General features: G+C 48.4%; 1 protein-coding gene across 1 annotated transcript; it reads left to right on the forward strand.

Moving 5' to 3' along the window:
* The first annotated feature begins 3,552 nt into the window (after positions 1–3,552).
* LOC119405548 (uncharacterized) lies at positions 3,553–11,271 on the forward strand. Its single transcript, XM_037672382.2, has 3 exons — positions 3,553–3,720; positions 6,350–6,472; positions 10,774–11,271. Exons 1-3 carry the CDS (start codon positions 3,565–3,567, stop codon positions 10,948–10,950), a joined length of 456 nt encoding a protein of 151 aa, XP_037528310.2. The 5' UTR covers positions 3,553–3,564; the 3' UTR covers positions 10,951–11,271.
* The last annotated feature ends 461 nt before the right edge of the window (positions 11,272–11,732 follow it).

An 11,732-nucleotide genomic window follows, 5' to 3' on the forward strand; every position in this document is an offset into this window, starting at 1 on the left:
GAACCTGCCCATTTCAAAACACGTGCATCTCCCCGGTCACTCTTTCAATAACCTTAAGGTGACGCTACTTGAATCTGGATTTCGCTCAAATTATGACCGGGAAGCCCGGGAATCCTTTCTGATTCACAAATTCGACACCATTGCGTCTGGTTTAAACGAATGCGCTGGCAAATTGAGTTGCTTGTCTCTTCAAACCATCTAACCTACGTAGGCATAAAAGTGTAGTGCACTAGCACATCAGATTGACCTGTGAATATTTTGAGTTCTTGTTTCTTATTGCGTATACCTGATCTCTTTATCGTTTTTTTCGTTTTTTTCCCCCTTTTTTCTTACTTGTGCATTTCCATATGTGTATTTTTCAGCGTCGCCAGCCTATCACATGTATCAACGATTGTCTTGTGCGGCTCACGTAGCATTTTTTCCGATCACTATACGTTTGTACATCATTTTGTGTTAACATATCTTCACTCCGCTTGATATGACCATGTATATTAGCAGCACTGTCGCTACACATTGCATTCTGATGAAGCTCGGACCCCGAGCGAAACGTTAATAAAGTTGCTTCGCACGCGCGTCTGTTTGATGTTTCTGTGTATATATATATATGTATATATGAAAGTCCCAAAGAAAATTAATTTAGAATTATGCTTCCGAAGCGCGGAATCGAACCAGGGACCTCTCGCTCCGCAGCCCGTGCCGCTAGCCACTACGCCAAGAAACGCCTATCCTATAGCGAGCTAACGGCGAGCGTTATATACACACCCTTTACCGCTGGCGAGTCTCGGAGACGGCAGGCGCTTATACGCGTTTCTTCATTGCCAGCGAGATGGCGCGAGGAGCGCAACGAAGGTCTTTCGCTCGCTGCAGCGGCCGCGTTTGCGAAAGGAGCGCGCTGTTCAAACAGAAATAACAACTGCGGCATTTAGTTCGCGCTCGTCCTGTGTGTACCTGTTCGTTCGTTTCGTGTGTCCTGCTTTATGTTTGCGCAGTGCGCTTCCAGTATCGAGCTGTGACGCATGATAGTTCGCGCTCGTCCCGTGTGCGTTCTTTTCGTGCGTCCTTTGGGCTCGAGCGACGCGCTGGCAATTTCGAGCTGCTTTCCGTTCTTCGCGTTAGATTCCAATTTGTTGCTATCGCATTCATTGCTTCGTCGTTGCGGCGAAACTGTGACTTTTTTGTCAACAAATCTTCATCTCCACCGTAATCCATTAACGAGGCATATGTCGCTCAAATGCAGTGATTCTGTGGCGGATACAGTCATCGCCTATAGCTCGGTTGGATGGATCGATGGCCCAGAAGAATGCTTCAGCCACCCGCCGTCTATCTTCAACAAAAGAAGGTACCTCGACGAGGCTTTCAAAGAAGCTGGCCGGGCGCCCGACATTGTAAGTAAACATGAACCTCGGACGGAGCGCCTCCGTAAATACTGCGACCGTCCTGACCACTGTTGATAGCCATTAGAAAAAAAAAAAAAACATCGCGAAATATATTAACTAGAACTGAGGCCCGAGAAAAGAAAGTAGTTTGTGAAATAAAAGTTGTAAAAACGAGGGTTAAGTGCTTGAGACAGGTTGGTGCATGCTTTGACAGAGAGGAGGGGAGGGAGTGCTGGGTTACGTCACAGGTGCCTCGCTATCCTTGGTGTGGGTGCTAGCCGCTTCATGCAGCGACGTCACGTGATGTCATCCATACTGGAGGGGGTAATATTGTGTGCTGCAGATGTGTGCACGGATCAATAACCTCAACAAATCTGAAACGTACCCGGACCGAACATATCGCCCGTTTCTTGTTCTTGTGTTTGTTCATCGGTGTGCATTTCTACAGCGCATCATATTGCCCTTCAGTATACCATACCGCGGCCGGTCAGGAAGGAGCGAGCGAGCGCCTCCAAACCGGCCGTGACCACACCAAGTAGCCCCAGTCGAAGGACTTTTGATAATAACCATTTTCCCTTCAGCACTAACATACCGGGAAGCACAGATCGCCTTGGACTAGGACATGTCCACCAACCATTCTGTGCCGCCTTACTTCTCATTAGGCAGTTTTAGAATAGCGTACGCAAAGCTTTGCGTTGCCTTTTCGCGCAACTGCGCATGCGTCGTACGCTAACCCCTTGCGTGCTTCCGTGAAGTGATGGAAATAGCGGGCCGCAAACGCTAACTTAGCGTACGCTATTCTAAAACTGCCTATTATTACTCTAGTTGCCACGGATACGCTAACCTCAGTTTCGACCGACCTCGGTTAACCGGAGAGAAGTACAGTCTCAACGGAAAAAGATTGGCACGAGTGACCGGTTGCCGGGGCGGCAAGATTGCGACGCGCAGCGTTGTTTTTCCCGAGCACGCCGATATCTAGAGTGCAATGCACATTCTATTTGCCAAGGCAGGGGTGGCCGGCGGAAAGCACTCCCACAAACAGCTTTTTCGGGGCAACTGCGATAAAGATACGGTTCCTCCCAAATTCAGCGAAAAAAGAAAAAAAAAGGTCATGTATGTACATAGCCACATCTGCCGATAAGCAATGAACAAGCGTTTCTTTAAGATATAAGCTTTGGGATGGGCCACCAGCAAGATGGGCTGCTTTCCACCGGTCCGGCGGCCACCCCTGCGTAGGAAAATGGAATGTGCTTGGCAATCTCACTATCGGCGTGCTCGTGAGCAACAGCGTCGCACATCGCCATTTTGCGGCCCCGAGCACCGGTTACTTATGCTAATATTTTCCCGCTGCGACTGTACAGTTGCCGCAAACTGCAGTCGACACCTCTTACCCGGAAAAGCTGTCCTCTGTTTCGGGCTGTCAAGCAGGTGACGTGATGCTTAGCTTTGAGCATAGAACTATCAAGATTTAGCTGCTTTTCATAACAATACCGGCAAATCAAATGTATACTCATCAAAATAAATTCTTCCTGGTTACACCTGCAGTACCCTTCAAGTGTTTTGACAATAGCGACATGCGATGCTGTTGGCATAAGTAAAGGTTTGTCTCGCAACTGTGGGCGAAGTCACCTTGCGGTGGTTGCGACAGCCAAGACAATCCGTTGCCTGGTACGCTTCCTCTCGCCGTGTTTGGTGCGTGGTTTCTTTTGCCGGACTCGGTTTCACGTATAAGCATGTTTGTTGTTCAGACAGACCAGTTGACTGGCTTCTGGAAAGACGTTTCGGCTTCCGTTGGAGCCACGCTGCCTTCGATCGCCTGCACGGATGCCGCCAGTTTGGTATCTTCTTTAGCTGAGGTGGTCAACCTCAGTTTTGAGTAACCACGATTAGTTGGATAACTGCTGTTCGGCTTTCCGTCTAATTGGATGTAGCTACAGTTTGCGGAAACTGAGGTGAGCGTGCGCGTGTAACTACTCTACAAGAGGTGCGCTGTTGACGCGCCAAGCAGGCGTGCGAAGAGTGCGTTGGGCAGAATAACCCTGATACTTACGCGAAATCGAATAATTTCTGAATCGCTCTACGGGAATTGCAGAAATAGGTTCGAGTGTATAGAGCACGTTTAAAAAGTGAAAAGTCGCTAACTTTTGTGTCCGTCCGTAATTTCTGTGCGCAGTTAGGTGTTTCAAAAATGATGACGAGAGACAAGCAGTACAAAAGCGGCGTAAAGATGGGCCTCTCGTTCGAGCTGGGCACACTTGTGTACGAGGTGAAGACCCCGACAATACCCCTCGATATGGTCAACGCGCCCTGCAAAACAATGTACATCACCAGCATGGACGTTCTCGTAAGTTCTTCCTGTTCTTGTAGACCATATATAAGGCCAGTCATGCTAATTTCGTGTCCAAAACACCTCGTAAAACCTTCGATCAAACGCTTTTATTTCAATTGTTATTATGAGGGGTGAAGTCGCAAACTCCAGAAAGAAGGTTGCAAAAAAAAAGGTAGTAAATGCAGCGTGAACTACCTCCTCGAAATGTTTACTACCTTTCGCTCACGTTTTCTCCTTTAGAGGTAGTGAATATTGCTGTGACTACTTAGTGTGAAGGTTATTAGCGGTTACTACTTGCGTACGCGACGAGTTAGTAAACGTTGCTACCGCTATCGACTTCGGTATGTTGTTCTGTATTAGTGACAAGTTAGGAAAACTTTAGACAAACTAGATTTTTTGTAAATATATTCGAATAACAGTTTTACGCTTTGCCATGGCACACACGTGCAAATAGTGAGGTATGAAAATCCGTGATCAAATCGTCACATGTAAGTCCTCAAATGTTAATTCATGGTTAGCTCACCTGTACAACGTGTACTACCCCAAAGTACGGCTGTATATATCCCTTGGGTTGCCTTTCGAATGTGTGTCGCGAATGTGAGCCAAACTCAAAAATGGACCGTTGTCGTCGGCGGCGTCCACATGAGCGATGCAAAAAATCATCATACCGTGATGACGCCCCCACATCATTATCATAACGTAATAACGTAACGGATCGCCCGAAGTATTGACGTCATCACATGACATCGTCCTTTGCACTGCCTCCATGATCGGTGGTCCGCTCAGAGGCAGTGCAAACCCAGGTGAGGCGGAGATAGCTTGTAATGCCTCCGATCGTGGACACAGTGCAAAACCTCGTTAGGTGCAGAAAGCTTTTGCACGGGGTTGAGGCAGGATAGAAACATGGCCTGAAAAAAAAAAGAAGTTGACGAATTTCGCCTTCGAGTCGTCTTAGGCTAATGCATAAGAGGCCCTGGGAGCTTTTTCAACGAATGATAAGACTTCGCCGAGAAGTGTTTCTCGCAAACCTAGTCACGGGGCGTGAGCTCTCGATCTTTCCTTGGTATGGCACGAGCCCGCGCCTCCAGCCTCACCGGGTCACTAGGAACATTGAATGTTGCGTACCAACTCATTGCAGGATGCGTACCCACTGTTGCAGTTCGGCACGACACATTTCCGGCCCATCCTAAAGGAGCAATACTTCTTCACGGAACAATACTTCTTTCTACGTGTCTTTGTTGCGGCATAAAAAGCGCGTGCGAAGTTCGAGAAGTCAGCGCTGCCGGTATAACGCGGAAACCACTGAGCGCGCGAAAGGGACAGAAAGCCTGCAAATGGCGAAGGAATGCGCGACAGCTTGTCCGCGCGAATTGGGAGCTTTCCCTCCAAAATCCATCTACGTAAGCGCGCGCACAACATGCGAGCGAGGAAAGCGAGGAGCGAGAGGCCAATGCATGCGGCAGACGCCGTCTGCTCAGGGGCCACAACTAGCAGCTCGTTTCAAGCGCTGTACGGCCTATACTTCGCGCAGTATGTATTATTAACTGCAGCTAAAATATCTGTCACATCTATCAAGTAATGTCACAGACAGAAATCTGAGAAATTGTACAATGTACGAGGCGGTATCGCGATTTTTAAACACCGCGTCCATAGAAGAGCGTGTAAACGATGGCAAGACGCCGGAAGCGTCATCTGTCGTTCTGCGGCGAAAACCGCCTTTCCTGCGTGACGCTATTGCGTCGCCCTCGCGCGCTGCGGCGACCGATCAGTTTCTCCTCTTCAATGCTTCTTTCTCTGTGGTCTGGGTGCACCTCGCATATCGAGGAGCGCGGGACTCCACGGTACCTGCGAGTGCGCTCCAAGGGACGCTCTTCGGCGTCACCGCCAATAGTGGTCCGCATTCTACACAAGAACGCTTGGCGAGAAGCGCGTGCCTTGAAGTCCGCACAACGCAATCCTGTTAGTAGCGCCGCCGTAATATTTTCCACATTCCGCGCCTCACCCCAAAGCAGGTGTGGAACCGGTTTATCGGCCCACTCTAAACGTTTCTAAGTTTATAGTATTGAATATGAATATCATGATCATTTTTGGTACCATTTGTGCTGTAGACGACTACGCGACGGCCACCTCTCCCGTTAGATTAAGCAAGACCCTATTCGCCTATACCATCGCCCCGTGCTTCGTCATCAACTGTGTCTTTTAGCAGATCCCAAACTGGCAAGATGTGTGTCGCGGCATTGCCTTTAGGAAGAGAGTCGGTGCTGTTTTACGTGGATCGATAATTTTCACTCAATAGCCAATTCCTGCTAATCGCCTAACGTCCGATCAGCAGCTTGAAAAAGCAAGCCTTCACCTGTTTGGCACACTTTCTCTTGCAACGTACGTTGTATGGGTTTGGTTCGAGACTAGACGTAAGAAATATTTAGTTCTTAGGTATACGTTCTTAGGTATACTGCTGGGCGAAACCATTGAAGATTTCACGGTGTAACCATGATTGCTTCAGGAGCTTCGCCCAAGCTCTTCATCATTCACCCGTGGATATGCTGTGAATTTTTTTTCGTTGCTGTTTGTTTATATTTTGTATCTTTTCTTTCGCCAGCTTTGGTGTAAAGAGTAACTATCGGTTCTTTTTATTAATTTTCAGCCCTGCAGGATTAACCCGTACAATCTCCGAGGCGAGGTATATCCAGGCGTCAATCTGGCTGAAGTCAGAGGCCAAAATACAACGATCATGCTTTTTGAGGACGAGGTCACCGTGAGGGAAAAGGTAAGTTCTCGCTGGACCGAATGTGTAGGCATGGCCTCCGCGATTTGCTCCGGCCGTTGCTACGGCGCGTTGTTGGAGCGAATCGCGGAGGCGGCTGTGTAGGGAGCGAATGTATAATTCCAAGCGCGTGGCGCACGCAGTACTTCGGCTATCACCTCAGTGTCGCAACGCCGTCAAAGACATTACGCTGTGACGTCAATGACCTCCTGCCACTGACGTCACATGATGAAGTCATCCCGCGAAATCGTCGCTTGGTCGATGGTGCACCGATCTCGGAGGCAGTGCAACGCCACGTCAGGTGCAGAAATCTTCGGCCGTCAGTTTGCACAAACTGGCGTGCGCCCAGAAACGCACAATCCGCGCTATTGAGTGATGCGTCATTTCAGTGATCAGGAGGAGTCAGCGTTCTCTCTCAATTGGCCGCTTAAGTATCGGCTTCAAGTGTCTGACGCCCTGAACGGCGGCCGCGCATGCAATTTGTGATCAAGGATTAACACCGCCGCACTGCAAGCGTTCTTCCTGCTATAGGCCGTCGGCCGAGGCTGGTAAGGCGAAGACGAGAAACTTGTGTTTCTCGTGATTCCATGAGATTTCGCGAGATTTCGCGATATCTGACGATGCTTGTCGAGACCTTGTCGGCGTGAAAAGGAATGATACAAGCAAAAAAAAAAATCACAGGCTCCTCAATGCATTGGCTGTGAGACGAGTTGAAAGCGAAAGCGTTTTTCTTTTTCTTCATAGTCGCCGTACTGATCCATCACCACCACCCCCACCCCCCTCCTGGTCTTACCAACCACGGTGGCGTAGTGGTTGCGGTACTCGACCGCTGACCCGAAGGTCGCGGGGTGGAATTCCGGCCGCGGCGGCTGCGTGCTAGAGGCCTGTGTGCTTAGATTTAGGATCACGTTAAAGAACACCAGATGGTCAAAAATACAGCGGCCCTCCACTACGGCGTCACTCCTAACCATACCGTGGTTTTGGGATGGAGAACAATTATTATGCCCCGCCCCCTCCTAAATTTTTGTGCACCTAAAGAGGTTTTGTACCGCCTCCAGGTTCGGAGGCTTTGCAAGCTCTGAGCACCTCACCTGGTTTTGCACTGCCTCCTCTATCGGCTCACCTTTGACCACATGACGATGTCCTGTGACGTTAACTTATGAGACTTATGAGGTCACAGATTTTTGCGATCTGTGGCGTGACAATGCCGACATATCGTGACGTAATCGCGTGAGGATTTTTTGCACCACTTGTGTTTACGCGAACGCCGACGGCCAATTTTCGCGCCTCATGAGGCATAGGCGTTAAAAACTGATAAACGTTGGTCAAAATTCACGTGAGGCTCAAGTTCATACATATGTGCCGTCCCCGCACCGAAAGTCGCATGATCTCAGTCTCACGAGACGTCATCAGTGATGGCATCATGTGACGTCACCGTGACGTCTTATGAGATCGCGGAATCAGTGCAAGACCGCATGATTTGCGGAAAGCTTCACGTGTGAATGAGTAACACAATCGACTGGGAAGCTGATGACTTTCGCTTTCCAATTCGTCTTAGGTGACTGCGTGCGGGGCCGTGCGACTTGCCTTAAAACTCTCTGTATAGAGTGTGTTTCAAGAAATGTGGCCGAAAATCCTCAAAAGTTAGAAATATTACATTTTCACGCTGCCTTCGTAATTACTTTTTCTGTGGTGGCAGGCATCTCGAAATGAGCAGAGGCATCAGTTACATCAGTAAATAAAGAAATTAATGCGACGTTTCAATTGGCGGAGACAGGCGGTCTGCTCAAATGGGAAAATTTCAACCATTCCTGCCAACAGCCTGTTGCCGCTTTCAGATTTCGCAAAAGGCAATTATTGGCGAGCAATTAAATCTAATAAATTACACCGGCGAAACCGAAACCAAAACTCGGAAGAGCGAGACTGCCATGCTCTTCCGAGATGTACAGAATGAGCGAGCGTCGTTGCATCAACCATCGATTGACTTGGCTTCGTGGTTGTGCGGGTTTCGTTTGCAATTAGAGCACGTATCGCGCACGTATGTTCACAAATGCAGAAGTTAACTAACACCACTGTAACTGTCGTGAACAGTTTCGTCGTTCTGGTGTTCCGCTCATTGGAGCTTCAGTTTCGGTTTCGCGGGGGAATATGGTGAATATTCTTGTTCCGTTAAATTACCAGAGGCCGATTCTTCAAAAATATTGAAGCGGTAATGTCCTGTTCGCAGGAAGGACAGCAATTCTCTCATTTCACCCGACCGCCTTTCTCTTCTATTCAAAAAGTTATTTCACTTATTTGGCTTAAATACTGTCGTAATTGATGTGTCTAGTCATAGTAAGATGTCTAGTAAGAGTCATAGTAAGATGGAATTACCAAAATGTAATGAAGAATGCAGCGAGCAAATATTTTACTTCTCCTATTTTCGATGATTTTGCAAACACACTGCACAGGCTCAAAAATTGCTCCTGTACGCTTTTTACGGGCTACACGCTTCCCGTTGGCCTCATGCGTTGGTTGACCTCATGGTTAGCCTAATGCGTCCGTCAGATTTCTGAGTAGCGCGCACGAGGCAACGCGCAACCGAAACCCAAATTGTGTTGGTTTCCGTCTCGTTACACAAAGAAATTTTCTTGCGCACTTTGCGAGAAACGAGAACAGTTATATTTACAGCCCTTTGCAACGCCTTATAGCTGGCGTCATTGTCGACTTCCACAGATAGGTATTTTCTTTTCCTTTTTTTAGTGGCACGAGCACCGAATGACTCTTGTTTTTCTTCCAAACACTTTCGTCCGAGCAGTAACTTTCCGAATAATAGGTCTCGTAAAAAACAAAACTTGTACGAAATCGATGGGCCTGGTTTAAAGGTAATAGTGGATACGTGCGGCATCGGAGCACAAGTTTGCTTAATATAAGCGCCAATTGGCTGTCAGTATAATTATCAAAAATTAATTGAATGAGTTCATTGAAACAGTGCATTGTTTCTTTGTGAACAGCTGGGATCGTTGCGACACCTGGCGGAGCACGTCTCAATCACGCGCTTCCTCCTGCGTGGCCTCCGAGGTCCGCTTTGGCGATGAGACGAAACACAAACTTAACCCAAGGAATACACTAGAGCACACAAACGCAGAATCGGGAGTACGACTGACAGACACCAAAGTCGAGGATTAGGGATGCTTCCAGTTCTTGCTTTTTTTTTTGCGACTTAGTCGCCTGCTAGTCTAAGCGCAAAAATGAGCATCCTACCAACCAGAGGGCAATCGTGATGAACACGCAGTTGTCCGCATAAAATGAATTAGAACGTTGGCGAAAATTGCGTGTGGTAATCACGTGAGCCGCGTAACGTTGTAATCTAATAAAGCCAAGAGACACCGAAGCTAAATATGGTATAGCGGACATTACTTGTACGTTTTAAGTATTCTATACTAATTATGAAAGTAATGAAAAGGAATTAGTGTGGGTGAAATATCAATTTGCCGCAGGTAGGGACCGAACCTGCAACCTTTGTATAACGCGTCTGATGTCCTACCAATTGAGCTACAGCGGCGTTCGCTTTCCCGTCAATTTTTGTGGACGGGAAAGTGGGTGGGAAATCGCCCTCCGTCGTAGCTCAATTGCTAGAGCATCGGACGCGTTATCCGAAGGTTGTGGGTTCGGTCCCTAGCTGTGGCAAGTTCGTTGTTCACCCACGTTTCATTAATGTCATAATTACTCTACTACAGTTAAAAGCTGCGCAGTTAACATGAACATCTGCCAACTAGCTCAGCTCTCCGTTATTTTAAGTTGAACGCTTCAAATAACGTCCCTTGTAACTTCCTTTTAGCTTAGAATAACAGACAGCTAAGCTTTAACAGATAAGTTAGTAGGATATGTTGCGCAATGAACGGAGAATCACAGGAAAAAAAGAGCTGTAGACAGAATGAAATTGTGGTCTTTCTGTCTACACGGCTCTTCGTCATGGTGGTCTTGTGGTTATGGTGCTCGACTGCTGATCCGGAGGTCGCGGTATCGCATCCCGGCCGCCGTGGCCACATTTTCGATGGAGGCGAAAACGATCGAGGCCCGTGTACTTAGATTTAGGCTCACTTTAAACAACCCCAGGTGGTCGAAATTTCCATACAGCGGTTTTGGGACGTTAAACACCAACAGTTCCTTGCGCAACATTTCCCACGTAAGACACGCACGAGCTCTCCCAGCAAAAATTTATTCTAGGATGGTTTCACTAGGTTTTCGTTAACAAAGAAACGAGCCCTCTATCGATCTCCCCTGAAACGCTACAACGTATTTCCGGTTGCGCGCGCGCGCAGTGCATCCAGCTGGCCGACAGGTCGACCAACCTGCGGCCCGGCATGGCGTTGCTTCTGGTGAACGCGCACCTCGGCGATTTGTCCACCAACAGCACCTGCAAGGACCTCGGCGAAAGAGACAGAGAGGACCCGTTCTGGCGAATACGCGTTATTAAGGCCGAGCTCAAGATTCCGTGATGCCCGGGTCCGTGGGCGTCACATAACGAGGTGGCGGCGGTGGTCTGCAGCGGTGTTGCGCAGAAGCCGGTCGCAGTTCGGAGTTTGAGTGCTGTTACTCGAGCATCTACGATTGTCTGTTAGTTATGGGTAGTCCAATAATAGTTTTAGCCGTATCTTTGAACATCTGGTATGCGATGTTTGGTGCAAGACTTGTAGAGGTTCATTGCTTGGAAGTCTGTTGTGACTAAAAGAGCGTCACTCGCAGTCGATGCGAGTATATAGCTACGATTTCTAGGAAAGCAAACCGTATGCAAGAGAGAAGAAACACTTCATTGACAAGGAAGGAAAACGAGTTAAGGATTCATTAGTAGGGTGGTAGTATGGAGGGTTTCCTACGCCGCGGGACCCTTATGACGACTTCGGCGATGGCTCGCGCCCGCTGGATGAGTGTCCGGCATACCTCGGGATCGCCTTCGCGAAAGACGTCTTCCCACTGTTCAGAGGTGCGGAAAGAATGAAGAACATGAGGTAGGGGAGGGAGGAAGACGGCAGTGCATCGTACTGCGACGTGGAAGGTCGTAGGTTGGGCGCCACATACTGGGTGATTGTCGTAATAACACGTCGGATATAGGGTATGCATGAAGTGGAGATTTCAGAAAATTCGGGTCTGCAGTTGCCGACGGCTATATCAATACCCAAACGAATCGTTCCACATGGCAGGAGACTGTATGCACGATGCGAAGCGCATCGATAATAGACAAGTAGCGTACGTGTGGGATAATAATGGATGGCTGAGCATT

The sequence above is a fragment of the Rhipicephalus sanguineus genome, chromosome 9 (genome assembly GCF_013339695.2).
Source record: "Rhipicephalus sanguineus isolate Rsan-2018 chromosome 9, BIME_Rsan_1.4, whole genome shotgun sequence".
NCBI lineage: Eukaryota > Metazoa > Arthropoda > Arachnida > Ixodida > Ixodidae > Rhipicephalus > Rhipicephalus sanguineus.

What these genes read in the sequence shown, in the direction of transcription:
- LOC119405548 (XM_037672382.2), top strand. Translation starts at nt 3,565, where the DNA reads ATGATGACGAGAGACAAGCAGTACAAAAGCGGCGTAAAGATGGGCCTC. An exon ending in TCACCAGCATGGACGTTCTC is followed by an intron (nt 3,721 to 6,349) that starts GTAAGTTCTTCC and finishes ATTAATTTTCAG; the next exon opens with CCCTGCAGGATTAACCCGTA. An exon ending in AGGTCACCGTGAGGGAAAAG is followed by an intron (nt 6,473 to 10,773) that starts GTAAGTTCTCGC and finishes GCGCGCGCGCAG; the next exon opens with TGCATCCAGCTGGCCGACAG.